A 17,882-nucleotide genomic window follows, 5' to 3' on the forward strand; every position below is an offset into this window, starting at 1 on the left:
AGAGAGTCCAGAGAGAGAGTCCAGGGAGAGAGTCCAGGGAGAGAGTCCAGGGAGAGAGTCCAGGGAGAGAGTCCAGAGAGAGAGTCCAGAGAGAGAGTCCAGGGAGAAAGTCCAGAGAGAGAGTCCTAGGAGAGAGTCCAGAGAGAGAGAGTCCTGGGTGAGAGTCCAGGGAGAAAGTACAACACAGGTGCCTGCGTGCTAAGGCAGTGTTCCCCAACCCAGCCTTGTGCTGTGACCGCTAAACCAACCTGCCTCTCTCAAAATCCCCTATAACCTGTGCTTGCCTTGACTGAATGCCCAGGTAGCACCATGAGTAAATTCCTATATTGGTCCATCTCCAATGGTTATTGTGTATTGTGTAGCAACAGTAGTTTGATTGTATAAAGTAATTACAAGCATTCATGTTCATTAAAACGATACAGTTATACTTTTATTCATTGACTATCATACACAAATACACAAGTGCAGTGCTGCATCAAAGGTAGCATTGGAATTACATCAGAGGTTGTTTTGCCTGAAACATTGAATGAATTAAACTGAGCAGCAATGACCGCTGGAAAATCAGCATCTAACCAACATCCAACCAAATCAACATGAAATCTCTGTACCAACTTTAGGAGATTAGTAGTGACCTGAGAGGTGTCCATGACAGTACCAATGACATGGAGGTCTGCCTGGGAGTGTGATGCTGATGCATCAGTACCTGGGGTAAGTGTTATTATGGATGTTATCAGCTGAACAACAGGAAATAGAGTCTCGGTCCATGTGAGTAGTCAGACAGAATCACATCAGTACACTGGTGCCTGTTTATCCTGTGGGTAATGACGGCACACAGAGAGGAATCTGACGACTGCAGAACATGGAGGCTGGGTATGGGAAGGAGCGGGTAACTGGCAAAATCCAGATGTTGGATCTTAATTTGATGACCCTGTTGCAGGAAAACTTTCCTGCAATGTAGGAAATGTAAAACCTGTAGTGTATTTCAGGTTTAAAAAGGTTTCTGAAGTTTTTAATTTCCACTTTGAAATGTCAGACTTGATTTCCCTTAAGAAAAATGCATCAACCCTTACAAAAATATCCATAAATTCTAATCCACATAATAGTTCACATTTCCTGTTGCTGCAGGATTCTTTTCCTGCTGTAGCAAACTGTCTCAGTATAAGTGAGTTATGCTGTGGCTGATTCTAATGAAGCTGATGAAGAATGAAGTCTATCGGTGATCCATAAACAAAGGATGTTTCCCTCCACCATGCAAATTACACATTTGGTCTTTTCTTATGTTTGATGTCTTCATATCAGCATATAGGGCCCATGTAGATAAGTAATTAAACCCTACGATAACTGATAATTCAGCAATGTATGTAAGCAATTATTGGAATTAATCTGTATGATACAGAGATTAGCTGAAAGAAAAGGCCTTGGAATGTGTATTAAAATCTCCAGTCAAACACTTCCAACAATCATGCCATGCTGTTTTAAAGTCCTTTGCTTATCGTGTTAATCTGTCTGAGGTGACCTGGAGAGCTGGGTCACTTATATAACACTGAATTAAACAAGAAGAATCTCATTAATCTGCAGACAACGATTGATAAAAACCGCAACCTGGGTCGTGTACTAAGGCAGTGTAATCTTCCTCCTCTCAATTTGTTATAGTAATACACAGGCTCAGATCTGTAGTATGTGGTTCATCCTGACATTTACTACTTAAGTATAGATGTTATACCCACTGGATGTAAAGGTATCATTATCTGAAATCAGCATCCAACTACACAGGCTCAAAGCTCAGTGTAGACTAGTTCACTACCCAGTGGATGTCAAGGTACCATGCGGTGGCTAAGTGTAAAAACTGGTCACTGTGAGAATATAAAGTAACAACGACATTAGGAGATGAATAATAATGCCATCCTCTGTCTTCTTTGCCCTTGTGTATCAGACCCCAACACGCCCTCTGCTCAACAGATCTCCAAGCTGTTTCACTGTAACACACATGATCTAAAAATGACCCTTTTTTTGTTGTTGATGTATTTTGTCCTTAAACAATGGAACAATGAACCATGGTTTTACACTGGTATCCGACAACTGTATTTATTTGGGGTTATGATGAGGAAATTATTCAGAATCCCTTTTTGCGAGTCACTGATGGGAAATACAATGTTGATTCGATTTATTAGGATCCCCATTAGCCGACGGCAATGGACACATCTAGTCTTACTGGGGTCCAACACATAACGAAAAAGACATTACACAATATAATGTTAATGAACAAAGCAGATACTTTAGTGAGTGTACTGTAGGTGCCATGGCTGGAGAACACCAGGCTTGCCTGTGTCTAGTTTCTGTATTTGTGTCACGCCTTGGTCATTGTATTTTGTGTTTTTGTTATATGTTTGGGTAGGCCAGGGTGTGACATGGGTTTATATGTTGTATTCGTACTGGGGTTTGTATATTTTGGGATTGCGGCTGATTAGGGGTGTGGTATAGGCTTGGCTGCCTGAGGCGATTCTCAATTAGAGTCAGGTGCTTTTCGTTGTCTCTGATTGGGAACCGTATTTAGGTAGCCTGAGTTTGCTTTGTATTTTGTGGGTGTTTGTTCCTGTCTCTGTGTTGTAGTCACCAGATAGGCTGTAATAAGTTTCAAGTTCCGTTCTGTTGTTTTTGTATTTAGTATTTCAGTTATTTCATGTACCGCATTTCTGTTCATTAAAGTCATGAGTAACCTACACAATGCATTTCGGTCCTACTCTCTTCATTCAACAGACGAACGCCATTACAATTTGATTATACTCAAATTCCAATCATTTCCCAGGTCAGTGCAAAAAGCACAAGTTGCTGGGTTTTGTAAACATGGCAGTATGGTGATTTGTTGTGATCGCTCTAAATGTAGTTAGTCATTAGTGTAGATATATGGCTGGTGATTAAAAATGGCCTAAAACTGTTAGCATTTCCACATGTTGCGTGCAGTACATTGTGAATCTGACATTTGAAGAAAAGCTCCAGGCGAGGTGGAGGAATTGTGTTTAAAACTGTTGCTAGGATAATGCAAGATATTTCAACCAACTCTCTTCCTTTTTATTCAAGGTGGTTGTTGAATACAACATTTTTCAAGGAGTTCTATTGTAAATCTGGTGAACCAGCATTAGATTTTCTTGAGATTATTGTAGCACTCCAAGCTTAAATTGGTACAAATGAGTACATGGTTTTGTTGATTAAACCAAGGAACCTCCCCATCCATACATGGCAGAGGCAGCTGGTAAGGCTAGCCATTCAATTGGATTCAGTCAAAACAAATAGTCAAACTTAACTGAACTGTCATTGCTGATTTGCAGAGGGGTCGATGCAAGGACACTGGATCCTTGTGTGTATCTGAATGAAGCAGTTTTTACCATGCAACATTGAATTGATACAGGCGAGGAGTTCATGTGCACTATCCTCATAGGACCCTCATTTTTAAAGAGTGGTGTGTGTCTGTTGTTGTGTATGGATGTGGGCTAAGTGTTCAGAGGGATTGTGGCAGGCAACCCATTAGAATATGTAGAATACTGGATACATCTGGTGCCATTTACGTCTGGTGAGTGAGGTTTTCTGACACCGTTTGTTTTGAGCATATTTTTTTTGTTTGAAAAAGCAAGAACACTTTTAGTTTTCATACATCACAGAGCATCTTACATTTGAATGGCTGGTTTGTGAAGGGGAAAACTCTACAGGACAGCACATACAGCAGGTTCAAATGTCACGTGTCCCATGGTGATGGCCAGGCGATGCATTTGGTGGATTTCAATACATATCGTATCTTGTTGTACTTGAATTGAAGCAATTTCCTGTGGAATGCATTACAGAAATATAAGGTACTGTACGAAATATAGGCTACTGTACTGTGACTTTGATGCTTAGATGTGCCAGTGTTCAACAAATGAATGCATGTGGACAGTGTACTGTACATAGGCTTCCAGGGAGCATCATGCTGCTTTATATCAAAGACTAAGTGGCAAACTTTAAGTGACTGCTGCTTATATACCCCTACTACACTTTATTCAGTAGAGAAGCAAAGCTAAGTAAACGTGAAGCCTTTGACGTCACGAACGTAATTATGTGCATAATTATATTTCAACATTTTTTGGGGGGGGGGTTCATCCCTCAGGCAAAAGTAAACTGGGACTGACCAAATACATGTCTCCCATGTTTGAAATGACCCAGACTGAATCAGATAATTTGTCAAACAAATGATAGCCTATTATCTGATGTTATGTTATTGTTGTAAATTAACCAACTGAGACCTCAGCATGAATTACAGCAAATAGGAACATAAATATAGACATTAATCCATGTGCTGAACAAATTTGGAGACTCTCAAAAAGAGACTATTGAACACCACCACACTGTTCGTAAATTACAATTAACAACAACACAGGGTGGGTTGTTAAAATAGCCCTGAACTACAAACCTCCAAGACCAAGACAAAATAGCCAGTATCACGCACTTTGACAACTAAAAAGTATTAAACATGTTATTTACTACGGAAATATATATATTTGTTAAAGATAGTAAATGATTGATTATTATGTTATAATCAATCAATAAATCAATGAATCAATCAACTCAATAATTTGCTTACAGGGACAGCCAGACGGTCTAGTTTGCATTTTAACGGGGGTGCTGAAAGCAGAACGTGGTGGTGACGAGTCGCTTATAGAATACGCTAGATCACATCTTTCAGCTCAATGAATCACATATTGTTCCCATAATTGTTTCAAATGGGCAAGATTTACCTATAGCCTAACTATCACCGGCATATCAGCTGTTTGCTGGTTTTATTTAATCGCACACAATTCAAAACCGTATCGAAACTAACAACTCCCTCTAAACATATAATGCGGCATTTCTATTTTAGGGAAATAACACACACACACAAAAAAAAAAAACGATTTAGGGTACATTTTTAAGTATAGTAGCAAGCTAAGGTTTATTTTTCTCTCTACAGCTCTGCATCCGCGCAATGAAACCACGCATGTGTTCATCTGTGCTGCGGCAACGTGCATCAATTCCTCTTTGACCCCAGAGTTAATCTGCATTCAGATTTAGATTGACGCTCCAATATATTTCTCAGTTGCTGGATTTTAGGCTATTCCGTTACCGCTGCATTCATGTAGTTGTTACTGTTATTTCTTAAAGTCGGGGAAGCTTGATTAGATTCAATCGGTTTTGTGGCCGTTTTGCTCAGCACCGCAGAGGGTCTACATTTTCCGAACCGAACGCTAACACAAGTTGTTTAGCCTATGCTATGTGCGTGATGTACCACCGTGAGGATAGACAGTAGTCCATCTGCAATAAAGACGAAAAGAAGATGGTGATCATTGCTCCTCCAAATGTAGCATCTAAATGCTCGAAAGCGATGGCGAAGCCTTTCTTCTCTCTAAAGCTATTTCTTTGGGTGTTTTTACTCGCTAATCTTCCTACAAGGTAAGGAGAAAATATACCAGGCTTTTATTAAAATGCCGTCGACACATACATGTGTGGCCGGGCAAATATTTTGTTTTTGGATACTAGAATGAGAGTCCGGCCCAGTTATTTCAATCTTATGTTTTCCTCTGATCTTCCTCTTATGCTTTCTATCGGACAGGATAACACCCTGCCGTTTATTAGGGTGGCTTGTTACAGAACCAGGGCTCGTTTAGTTACTTGTCAAGGAAGGTATTTCGCACATTGTTGGCACTTTGGATGAGTGGTATTGGATCCGTAACTGTAATGCTTAATGTGACTCCAATAGATATAGTCGTGTTTTTGGGAGGTTAGAATAAAAACAGTGGTCAGGTAAGGATGTCCATTATTTCCACGGGTTTATCCGCTGTATAATGAATATTATAATGGTGATGTAGGCTACTGGGCAAAGCTATTCAGATGTGAACAATATGTAAAGCTAATGTCTTGAAAATAGATGCATAGCATACCATATAATTCTAAATTATTATGTTTATGTACTGTATAACTGGCACGTGAAGACGTAGCCTATTGATGCATGAACCTTATATATTACAAGATCCAAAACGTCCTCATTCCCAGAATGTTTTTAAGGTGATGGATGTAGAACTTCTATGAAACCCATTGGTCTCATATGTACCGCCCCCTTAGCCAGTAAAATCATGATTCAAAAGTAATTGTTGATTCCTGTATCTAAATCACGACTTTTCAAAATGGTAGACTTTTATATTTACATAGAAGCAGTGCAATAAAGGCAACAATAGAGAGACACATATGGACTATCTCTGGTTCACTGCTAACTCCACAATCTGTAGAAAGAAATGCTCAATTGACTTGTCACGAAAAGGCACCCATTGCACCAATAAAATATGAACACTTGAGAAGGAAGCGGATGGTTTAAGGGCTCACATCGCTTCTGTCTTGTGTGCTGCCTGAGGGTGAAAAATGGAGGGTGATAGATCAGTCTTCATTCAATCACCATCGTAGAAAACGCGGCCATGGAGTCTCTGGCCTAGATCAAAATGTCTGCACTGTGTGTTCTATTGTGTTCACATATATGCCAGCCTTTAACATGATTCAAACCTCATTTAAAAGGATTCTGTTCTCAAGAATTCAGTAGGCAAGGCTTTTCATATGCATCTGGGAACACGTAAATGAGACGCATGAAATGTAAGGAGCTCACCTTGACTGCAGCTCATGGTTATCAGAGAAAGGCAACATAAGGGTGCATCCTAGGTAGTCATAACACGTAAACCCCTGTGAAAGAACAACACTGTATATATGGGCTGGCATGGCTAGGTACAACATAAGGTTTGAACTGTCCTAACAACTGGCTAAGGGATTTTATGTTGACACATTTTGAGGGATATATTTGTTATTACAATTGTATTACTATCTATTTGAATTATGTATTATATATATATATATTACATGAGTAGGAACTCTATAACCACCGTTAGTGACTTCGTAAGCACCTCAGAATCTCTGGTATTAATTGTATAGTAATAACATACTCATCCAACTTTCACTCCAACTACTTGGTTTACACTGGGCCATGCTCCACGGCCACTCATAGGGCACCCAGGGGAAACACATGCCTTCTGATGTAGCTAATCCCCAAGGAGTATCTGTAAACCCAGAAAGTGCCAAAGCCTTGCCAGCAGGAAGTAGTCCAACAATGAGAGATACCTGTAGTCTGGTGGACCTCCCTTCGACCCCAACCCACCCGGGCAGCTTGTGTTGTGATGTCTCTGCTTCCAAAAGACCAATAGAGCATCACAGGTTAGGTGATCTGCGTTGAGTGGATTATCACAATATGAATAGCTAATAATCCATGTGCAGACAGTGCTGGATTAAGGTGGGCCCTAGGTCGGGGCCATACAAAACAATGGGCATAGGTGTATTAAGCTTTATCACATTGGTGTGCCTTATCAAAGGGTATGTGTAGTGCTTGATCCATATTGCAACCATTTCTGGCAATCATACTTACAACTTGTAGTGGATGGTCAAATCAGCGCTTTGCAAGTCAGAGCTCAATTATAATTTCTGACAACATTGCATGCAATTCGGTATAGGTGGATGACACTACTGTCAAACGGTTTACCTATTGCAGACCCACCATACTCAACATACGTGTATTGTTCATTTGTCTCTCTCAGTGTGTCCTCTCTTTCTTATCACTTGATATACTCAACAACTGTTGTCAAAGACGCAAACATACACAACTACAGTATAGCATATGGAGGACAATCATCAATGGCCTATGCTTATTATAGAAGCCAAGGGATTAAATCAAGTAAGTCACTGTTTAGCATGCCAGAAGCACGGCCCATGTTGCCCATTGGGTTAAACTGTCCATGACTATAGACTATGTTGTGATTACACAAGCAATACACTACATGGACAAAAGAACACAAGCAATACACTACATGGACAAAAAACACAAGCAATACACTACATGGACAAAAAAACACAAGCAATACACTACATGGACAAAAGAACACAATCAATACACTACATGGACAAAAAAACACAAGCAATACACTACATGGACAAAAAAGACAAGCAATACACTACATGGACAAAAGAACACAAGCAATACACTACATGGACAAAAGAACACAAGCAATACACTACATGGACAAAAAAGACAAGCAATACACTACATGGACAAAAAACACAAGCAATACACTACATGGACAAAAGAACACAAGCAATACACTACATGGACAAAAGAACACAAGCAATACACTACATGGACAAAAAAAAATTATGTGGAAACCCCTTCAAGTTCGTGGAATGAGATGTTCGACAAGCAGGTGTCCACATACTTTTTGGCATGTAATGTATGTCAGACAAACTGCATCTACAGTATAACCCCTCAGGATGTCTATTACTGTGACCTATAGGTGTCTTGTGTGACTACCAGCCTTCATTGAAGTAACTTTTATGGAAAGCACTTTGGATACTGGGCCTATTCTTAATCCTAAACAGCACGTTTCTTTCCAACAGGCACAGGGAATAAGCCTACTGTAGTGGGTGACCTGGGGATAATACAACTTTTTCAAAAGCATTTATATCACCTGCTTCCTTAAATTCCTACCTGAATGCAGCTCAGTGTGTCTAGAATTTCAGTAGGCCTCTGTAGTCCCATTTTACAATTTAACTGCTCTGTTTTAATAATGGATTTTGGATTTTGACTGGTATCATTTGCCATCCCATGCTAGTTGTAAAGAAACAGGACACCCTCTTTCCCTCTGTGTACTGTAGACCTACTGGTCCTTTTTCTTATCTGAACTAATGTCTGGAACAGCGGGATTGGAATGGCATCAAACACATAGAAACCATGTGTTTGATTATTTGATACTATTCCACGGATTCCGCTCCAGTCATTACCATGAGCCCGTCCTCCCCAATTAAGGTGCCACCAACCTCCTGCGGTTAATACAAATGAAACCAACAGTCTTGTGCCTCTCAAATTAGCCTTATCTGTCCTAAGCTGTATTTAATAATTGATGGAAAACAATACTTAAAATACTTAGGGATTTTGACAATGAGGCGCTTTATCTACTTCCCCAGATTCAGATGAACTTGTGGATACCATTTTTATGTCTGCTTGCAGTTTGAAAGGAGGTTGCTAACTAGCGCTAGCACCATTACTAACTAGCATGCTAGCAGATACCCATAGACTTCCAGTCATTGCACTAATGCTAGTTAACATTGGCTTGCAAAACTTCCTTTGTACTGGACATAAAAGAGACATTAAAAGAGAAATAAAAATGGTATCTACGAGTTCATCTGACTCCAGGAAAGTAGATAAATGGCCCAAATCCCAAAGTATCCCGTTAAACAATCATAATGTTTCTAATCTGTCTGATCCCATTTAGTTAGGCTTAACTGGGTACACGAATAGAGCTGATGCCAGAGGTGAGCTAATTAGGGAGTACCAGGTCACCACAGGTCAGGTGATCTGTCACTAATAGGTCTGTGTCCTCAGGACAGAGCACCGTGAGGCCATTTTATAAAATGTCAGCTAAACTGCAATCTTACCCTCCAAGAAATGAACAAACAGAGGCATTTTCATCTTATTCCACAGGGATAGATCCTAGTACCTTCTCAATGGCGATAACAAGCAAAATGGTGCGAGGACTACGTTAAGGCAGTCAGTGTTAGCTACCATAATGAGTCTTCATTTGGTGTAGTGATTGTAAGAATGGTGCTCAGTGATGTGTCTTGTGTGTGGCTGGATAGGAGGAGAGTTGGGACGGGCTGTGCCTCATTAGCCCCAGACACAAACCCAGGAAATGATAGCTTACGGAAACGTGACATAATTACTATCAACAGACAAGCAGTGATTTTCCCACCTGATAACATTATGCTCAAATATATAGTTTTAAAGTTAACATCAAATCATCCCAGAATTGTTTGTAGTATTTGAACTGATATTGAAGTAACTGATTTGGGGGTCTGTACATTATACTGGTATTTGAATATCGATGCTCCAGAGTGCCGCAGCATTTGAAGGCACTGCATCACAGTGCAAGAGGTGTCACTATAGTACCTGGTTTAAATCCAGGCTGTGTCACATCTGGCCGTGATCAGGAGTCCCATAGGGCAGTGCACAGTTGGCCGTGATCAGGAGTCCCATAGGGCGGTGCACAGTTGGCCGTGATCAGGAGTCCCATAGGGCGGCGCACAGTTGGCCGTGATCAGGAGTCCTATAGGGCAGTGCACAGTTGGCGTGATCAGGAGTCCCATAGGGCGGTGCACAGTTGGCCGTGATCAGGAGTCCCATAGGGCAGTGCACAGTTGGCCGTGATCAGGAGTCCCATAGGGCGGCGCACAGTTGGCCGTGATCAGGAGTCCCATAGGGCAGTGCACAGTTGGCCGTGATCAGGAGTCCCATAGGGCAGTGCACAGTTCCACAGGCGTGATCAGGAGTCCCAATAGGGCAGTGCACAGTTGGCCGTGATCAGGAGTCCCATAGGGCAGTTGGGACGGGCTGTGCACAGTTGGCCGTGATCAGGAGTCCCATAGGGCAGTGCACAGTTGGCCGTGATCAGGAGTCCCATAGGGCAGTGCACAGTTGGCTCAAATGATCAGGAGTCCCATAGGGCAGTTTGCACAGTTGGCCTGATCAGGAGTCCCATTTGGGCTGTGCACAGTTGGCCGTGATCAGGAGTCCCATAGGGCTGTGCACAGTTGGCCGTGTTCAGGAGTCCCATAGGGCAGTGCACAGTTGGCCGTGATCTGGAGTCCCATAGGGCAGTGCACAGTTGGCAGTGATCAGGAGTCCCATAGGGCAGTGCACAGTTGGCAGTGATCAGGAGTCCCATAGGGCAGTGCACAGTTGGCCGTGATCAGGAGTCCCATAGGGCAGTGCACAGTTGGCCGTGATCAGGAGTCCCATAGGGCAGTGCACAGTTGGCGTGATCAGGAGTCCCATAGGGCAGTGCACAGTTGGCAGTGATCAGGAGTCCCATAGGGCAGTGCACAGTTGGCCGTGATCAGGAGTCCCATAGGGCAGTGCACAGTTGGCCGTGATCAGGAGTCCCATAGGGCAGTGCACAGTTGGCGTGATCAGGAGTCCCATAGGGCAGTGCACAGTTGGCGTGATCAGGAGTCCCATAGGGCAGTGCACAGTTGGCCGTGCTCAGGAGTCCCATAGGGCAGTGCACAGTTGGCCGTGATCAGGAGTCCCATAGGGCAGTGCACAGTTGACCGTGATCAGGAGTCCCATAGGGCAGTGCACAGTTGGCCGTGATCAGGAGTCCCATAGGGCAGTGCACAGTTGGCCGTGATCAGGAGTCCCATAGGGCAGTGCACAGTTGGCCGTGATCAGGAGTCCCATAGGGCAGTGCACAGTTGGCCGTGATCAGGAGTCCCATAGGGCAGTGCACAGTTGGCAGTGATCAGGAGTCCCATAGGGCAGTGCACAGTTGGCCGTGATCAGGAGTCCCATAGGGCAGTGCACAGTTGGCAGTGATCAGGAGTCCCATAGGGCAGTGCACAGTTGGCAGTGATCAGGAGTCCCATAGGGCGGTGCACAGTTGGCCGTGATCAGGAGTCCCATAGGGCGGCGCACAGTTGGCCGTGATCAGGAGTCCCATAGGGCAGCGCACAGTTGGCCGTGATCAGGAGTCCCATAGGGCGGCGCACAGTTGGCCGTGATCAGGAGTCCCATAGGGCAGTGCACAGTTGGCCGTGATCAGGAGTCCCATAGGGCAGCGCACAGTTGGCCGTGATCAGGAGTCCCATAGGGCAGCGCACAGTTGGCCGTGATCAGGAGTCCCATAGGGCAGTGCACAGTTGGCGTGATCAGGAGTCCCATAGGGCAGTGCACAGTTGGCCGTGATCAGGAGTCCCATAGGGCAGTGCACGGTTGGCCGTGATCAGGAGTCCCATAGGGCAGTGCACGGTTGGCCGTGATCAGGAGTCCCATAGGGCAGTGCACGGTTGGCCGTGATCAGGAGTCCCATAGGGCAGTGCACGGTTGGCCGTGATCAGGAGTCCCATAGGGCAGTGCACGGTTGGCCGTGATCAGGAGTCCCATAGGGCAGTGCACAGTTGGCCGTGATCAGGAGTCCCATAGGGCAGTGCACAGTTGGCCGTGATCAGGAGTCCCATAGGGCAGTGCACAGTTGGCCGTGATCAGGAGTCCCATAGGGCAGTGCACAGTTGGCCGTGATCAGGAGTCCCATAGGGCAGTGCACAGTTGGCCGTGATCAGGAGTCCCATAGGGCAGTGCACAGTTGGCCATGATCAGGAGTCCCATAGGGCAGTGCACAGTTGGCAGTGATCAGGAGTCCCATAGGGCAGTGCACAGTTGGCCGTGATCAGGAGTCCCATAGGGCAGTGCACAGTTGGCCGTGATCAGGAGTCCCATAGGGCAGTGCACAGTTGGCCGTGATCAGGAGTCCCATAGGGCAGTGCACAGTTGGCAGTGATCAGGAGTCCCATAGGGCAGTGCACAGTTGGCAGTGATCAGGAGTCCCATAGGGCAGTGCACAGTTGGCAGTGATCAGGAGTCCCATAGGGCGGAGCACAGTTGGCCATGATCAGGAGTCCCATAGGGCAGTGCACAGTTGGCAGTGATCAGGAGTCCCATAGGGCAGTGCACAGTTGGCAGTGATCAGGAGTCCCATAGGGCAGTGCACAGTTGGCAGTGATCAGGAGTCCCATAGGGCAGTGCACAGTTGGCAGTGATCTGGAGTCCCATAGGGCAGTGCACAGTTGGCCGTGATCAGGAGTCCCATAGGGCAGTGCACAGTTGGCAGTGATCAGGAGTCCCATAGGGCAGTGCACAGTTGGCCGTGATCAGGAGTCCCATAGGGCGGTGCACAGTTGGCAGTGATCAGGAGTCCCATAGGGCAGTGCACAGTTGGCAGTGATCAGGAGTCTGGGTTTGGTCAGAGTAGGCCGTCATTGTAAATAACAATTTGTTCTTAACTGACTTGCCGAGTTAAATAAAGGTTAAATAAAAAAATAAATGTTTTATGAATCATTGGTGTTGACGATAAGAATTCAATTAGAGATCATATTTAACAGAACTACTTTAAGGAGTGTTTTCAAATACATCCTAATTGTTTTTCTGAAGACAATTGAATTGTCCTTCATCTGGTACGTGAGGAAAATGTGAATAAAAAAAATACATCTGATAGCAGTTTTCACATGATGCAACTGCGATAAAGGCCAATTTAAACCTTTCAGTATAGGAAACAGTCCTCTTGTGCTTAGCTAGGCCCTGCAGCTGTAGCATGTTCTCAATGGGGGTAGTAGCTACAATAACATTACTGTACTCCAGTGTCACATTCTAAGTTGTACATTTTTATGGGCCTCCCATTACCAAATTAGGCACGGATACTTTAGATCTGTCTGGGGGACATACGCAGATTTCTCTTTCATCCAGCTGTCTCTGGGGGATTTCCGTTGACAACTGGGTTCTGCTGAAATGTAGGAACAGCACCTGAATGCTATTGGCTCAATCGACTCTGCAGTAGATTAGAACCACAGAACAAGTATGTTTAACTATTTCAATCTTCATTCTAGTTCTATTATTAGAACAGAGGGGACTGCTGAACAATTAATCAAATGGCCACCCGGACTTTACACTGCTGCTACTCGCTGTTTATTATCTATGCATAGTCACTTTTATTTTTTAAACTTTAGTTTATTGAGTAAATATTTTCTTAATTGCATTGTTGGTTAAGGGCTTGTAAGTAAGCATTTCACGGTAAAGTCTACACCTGTTGTATTTCGTGCATGTGACAAATAAAATTTGATTTGATTCGACATCAGGTCCATTTACAATGTCCAAGAATGGCCAAAAGATCCAAGCTGTCCTGAATCCCTCTATAAAGTCTTAATGTGTTGGTGGTGTCACCATACAGTGGGGCAAAAAAGTATTTATTCAGCCACCAATTGTGCAACTTCTCCCACTTAAAAAGATGAGAGATGCCTGTAATTTTCATCATAGGTACACCCTCAACTATGACAGACAAAATTAGAAAAAAAATCCAGAAAATCCCATTGTAGGATTTTTAATGAATTTATTTTCAAATTATGGTGGAAACTAAGTATTTGGTCAATAACAAAAGTTTATCTCAATACTTTGTTATATACCCTTTGTTGGCAATGACAGAGGTCAAACATTTTCTGTAAGTCTTCACAAGATTTTCACACACTGTTGCTGGTATTTTGGCCCATTCCTCAATGCAGATCTCCTCTAGAGCAGTGATGTTTTGGGGCTGTTGCTGTGCAACACGGACTTTCAACTCCCTCCAAAGATTTTCTATGGGGTTGAGATCTGAAGACTGGCTAGGCCACTCCAGGACCTTGAAATGCTTCTTACGAAGCCACTCCTTCATTGCCTTGCCCGGGCGATGTGTTTGGGATCATTGTCATGCTGAAAGACCCAGCCACGTTTCATCTTCAATGCCCTTGCTCATGGAAGGAGGTTTTCACTCAAAATCTCACGATACATGGCCCCATTCATTCTTTCCTTTACACGGATCAGTCATCCTGGTCCCTTTGCAGAAAAACAGCCCCAAAGCATGATGTTTCCACCCCCATGCTTCACAGTAGGTATGGTGTTCTTTGGATGCAACTCAGCATTCTTTGTCCTCCAAACACGACAAGTTGAGTTTTTACCAAAAAGTTCTATTTTGGTTTCATCTGACCATATGACATTCTCCCAATCTTCTTCTGGATCATCCAAATGCTCTCTAGCAAACTTCAGATGGGCCTGGACATGTACTGGCTTAAGCAAGGGGACACGTCTGGCACTGCAGGATTTGAGTCCCTGGCGGCATAGTGTGTTACTGATGGTAGGCTTTGTTACTTTGGTCCCAGCTCTCTGCAGGTCATTCACTAGGTGTGGGTCTGGGATTTTTGCTCACCGTTCTTGTGATCATTTTGACCCCACGGGGTGAGATCTTGCATGGAGCCCCAGATCGAGGGAGATTATCAGTGGTCTTGTATGTCTTCCATTTCCTAATAATTGCTCCCACAGTTGATTTCTTCAAACCAAGCTGCTTACCTATTGCAGATTCAGTCTTCCCAGCCTGGTACAGGTCTAGAATTTTGTTTCTGGTGTCCTTTGACAGCTCTTTGGTCTTAGCCATAGTGGAGTTTGGAGTGTGACTGTTTGAGGTTGTGGACAGGTGTCTTTTATACTGATAACAAGTTCAAACAGGTGCCATTAATACAGGTAACGAGTGGAGGACAGAGGAGCCTCTTAAAGAAGAAGTTACAGGTCTGTGAGAGCCAGAAATCTTGCTTGTTTCTAGGAGAACAAATACTTATTTTCCACCATAATTTGCAAATAAATTCATTAAAAATCCTACAATGTGATTTTCTGGATTTTTTTTCTTCTCATTTTCTGTCATAGTTGAAGTGTACCTATGATGAAAAATACAGGCCTCTCTCATCTTTTTAAGTGGGAGAACTTGCACAATTGGTGGCTGTCGAAATACTTTTTTGCCCCACTGTATACAGTATCCCTCGGATTCCATGGTTACTGAGTTGGGTAAAGCTCTTGGTACAGTATGTTCTGACACAATGGAAATCCTTCATATTCCATCATCCATCTATTGGCGGTAACAACTCCCCAGAGCCCTGAATCTGTGCTTGTTAGTTTAATCACACACTTCATGACAGTGTGTTGTCATTAGCACTTCTAGATAAGACTCATCTGTGCTGCACTCCAATGCACCATCATAGGTGTATTCACACCTCCATCCTCAGTATCCCAGCCCCATTGCAAAACACTTTTATTCAATGTGTAATTCAGTTAACTGGCTCTTGGCTGAGTGAAGAACATTTTCATTAGGATTTTTGAGACATTGTAATGCATTGAGATGTTTTACAGAGGTGAGCCAACTCCCAAGACTAACTATTCTGCTTGAGTACTGAAAAGAGAGCAGAGAACCAAGGAATGTCAAAGAAGAAATCTCACAAATGGAACAACAGACCCACTCTTTGTACCTTGCATTTCTTCATTGTGTTATGAAAGGGCCTGAGTAACCAGAACATTCTCTCCCCATGTTTCTCTCCTGACTGTGTTTTTGGTGAAAATGGCACTCTTGGTTGAAACATGTTACAGAGGTGAGCCAACTCACAAGACGTACCCTTCTGTTCAAGCACTGACAAGAGAGCAGAGAACAATCATTCTATTACAAAAATCTCACTCAAAGGAACAATGTCAGGTCCACTATTCGCACCGTGCATTTCTTCAGCGTTCTGAAAGGGCCTGGGTAACATTCTTTCTCTCCTAACTGGGTTTTTGTTTTTGAACACTATGCTACTATTCATTGCCATTATTCTCAGTTCCAGCTGCACTGTGGGGCTGGTGTCACTTTGTGAGGACTTTCATGTAGGGAATCACATAGAGATCAGTGGCAACCAGCAGGAGTTCTGCCTTTTTATCCCGTTTCTGCCTTGTCCTTTGATTTCAACCAGCGGGCAGTGCACATTTGAAAGAATGGAGCCTAAACGCATAGCAAGCTTAGCCTAGTATGATTTAGTGGTCTTTTCTGTGCTGTTGTTGTAGATTGTTGCTTTACATATTGACAGCATAACAAGATTCTCTCTCTTTTCATTTTACCTTGCTGTTTATAGTGCTGATGGAAAAATCCTTGCTTCGTATTTCCTCTGTTCCCCTTTTCTCTTCCCAGATCCCTCCAGACTGAAAATGACGATGATGTGACAAACAAAACGTGGGTGTTGACTCCCAAAGTGTACGAGAGCGATGTCACCAACATCCTAAACAGCCTACTAGATGGCTACGATAACAAACTGCGACCAGATATAGGAGGTAGGTGTCATACCACTGCACATTGATTGGCTGCTGCTGCTATGGCCGCCCTCCCCAAAGACCAATCTCCATTGGCATCAACGCCTTCGTCACAATCGATCTACATCATTATTACAGGCCATGAATGATGAGCAGACACCATCATCACTGATAGCATCATCACAGACAGCCCTCTCATTTCACGGAGCCCATTCAGTCGACAGGGCCATGGGCCCGCCCCAGTATGACTTGTGTAAAGGTTGGTGCAACAGAAACAACATTCTAGCATTATTATGCAGACACAGTGTGAGCTGTGGAACCTGGATGTCTGGTTATCCATCATGGGCCTATTAGCCTCGTCTGTCCCTGCACTGCTGTTGGCCAAGTATAGAGCCAGTGAAGTAACTTTCTCTCCCTTCACTTGGGCTGGCAGCTGGGGTCAGCTCCCATGTTCAGACAGAAAATACATACAGCAACAATAGATTTACAGAGGCAGCCGCCACCATCTTACCATCAAACATGATATGATGTTGCACCTTGTCATCTCCCAGACTGCCAGAGTTACACACTGGGTATAATTAGCCAACAACTACCAAGAATACTACGTTGCAATGAAAACTGGGATTGCTACGTTGCACTGAAAACTGGGATTGCTACCATGCAGTGAAAACTGGGATTGCTAGCATGCACTGAAAACTGGGATTGCTACCATGCACTGAAAACTGGGATTGCTACCATGCACTGAAAACTGGGATTGCTACCATGCACTGAAAACTGGGATTGCTACCATGCACTGAAAACTGGGATTGCTACCATGCACTGAAAACTGGGATTGCTACCATGCACTGAAAACTGGGATTGCTACCATGCACTGAAAACTGGGATTGCTACCATGCACTGAAAACTGGGATTTGGATTAATTGCAGATTGTGTACAGTTCTTCTCAAGGCCATTGTGCAGCTCATTCAATTGTAATGCTGCTGCAGTCTATGTATAGCAAAATAGCTAACAAGAGAGATATGTGGGGAATGACATTTTAATTTCCTCGCATTATGATATCACAAGGACACAGGCTGCAATGTTATCTGCTAAAAAGGAAATGGTGTGCGTCATG

At 43.6% G+C, this 17,882-nt stretch overlaps 1 protein-coding gene across 4 annotated transcripts in view; it reads left to right on the forward strand.

Annotated features, from left to right (window-relative positions):
- The first annotated feature begins 5,028 nt into the window (after positions 1–5,028).
- LOC124013996 (gamma-aminobutyric acid receptor subunit gamma-2) overlaps positions 5,029–17,882 on the forward strand; it is a 105,687-nt gene continuing 92,833 nt past the window's right edge. For all 4 annotated transcript variants that reach the window (XM_046328627.1, XM_046328634.1, XM_046328642.1 and 1 more), the window contains exons 1-2: positions 5,029–5,457; positions 16,650–16,789. In XM_046328627.1, the coding sequence (XP_046184583.1) occupies positions 5,342–5,457; positions 16,650–16,789 (256 nt within the window). In that variant the 5' untranslated portion in view covers positions 5,029–5,341. The remainder of the gene's footprint in view (positions 5,458–16,649; positions 16,790–17,882) is intronic.

This window comes from Oncorhynchus gorbuscha, linkage group LG02, assembly GCF_021184085.1.
Source record: "Oncorhynchus gorbuscha isolate QuinsamMale2020 ecotype Even-year linkage group LG02, OgorEven_v1.0, whole genome shotgun sequence".
In the NCBI taxonomy this organism is placed as follows: Eukaryota; Metazoa; Chordata; class Actinopteri; order Salmoniformes; family Salmonidae; genus Oncorhynchus; species Oncorhynchus gorbuscha.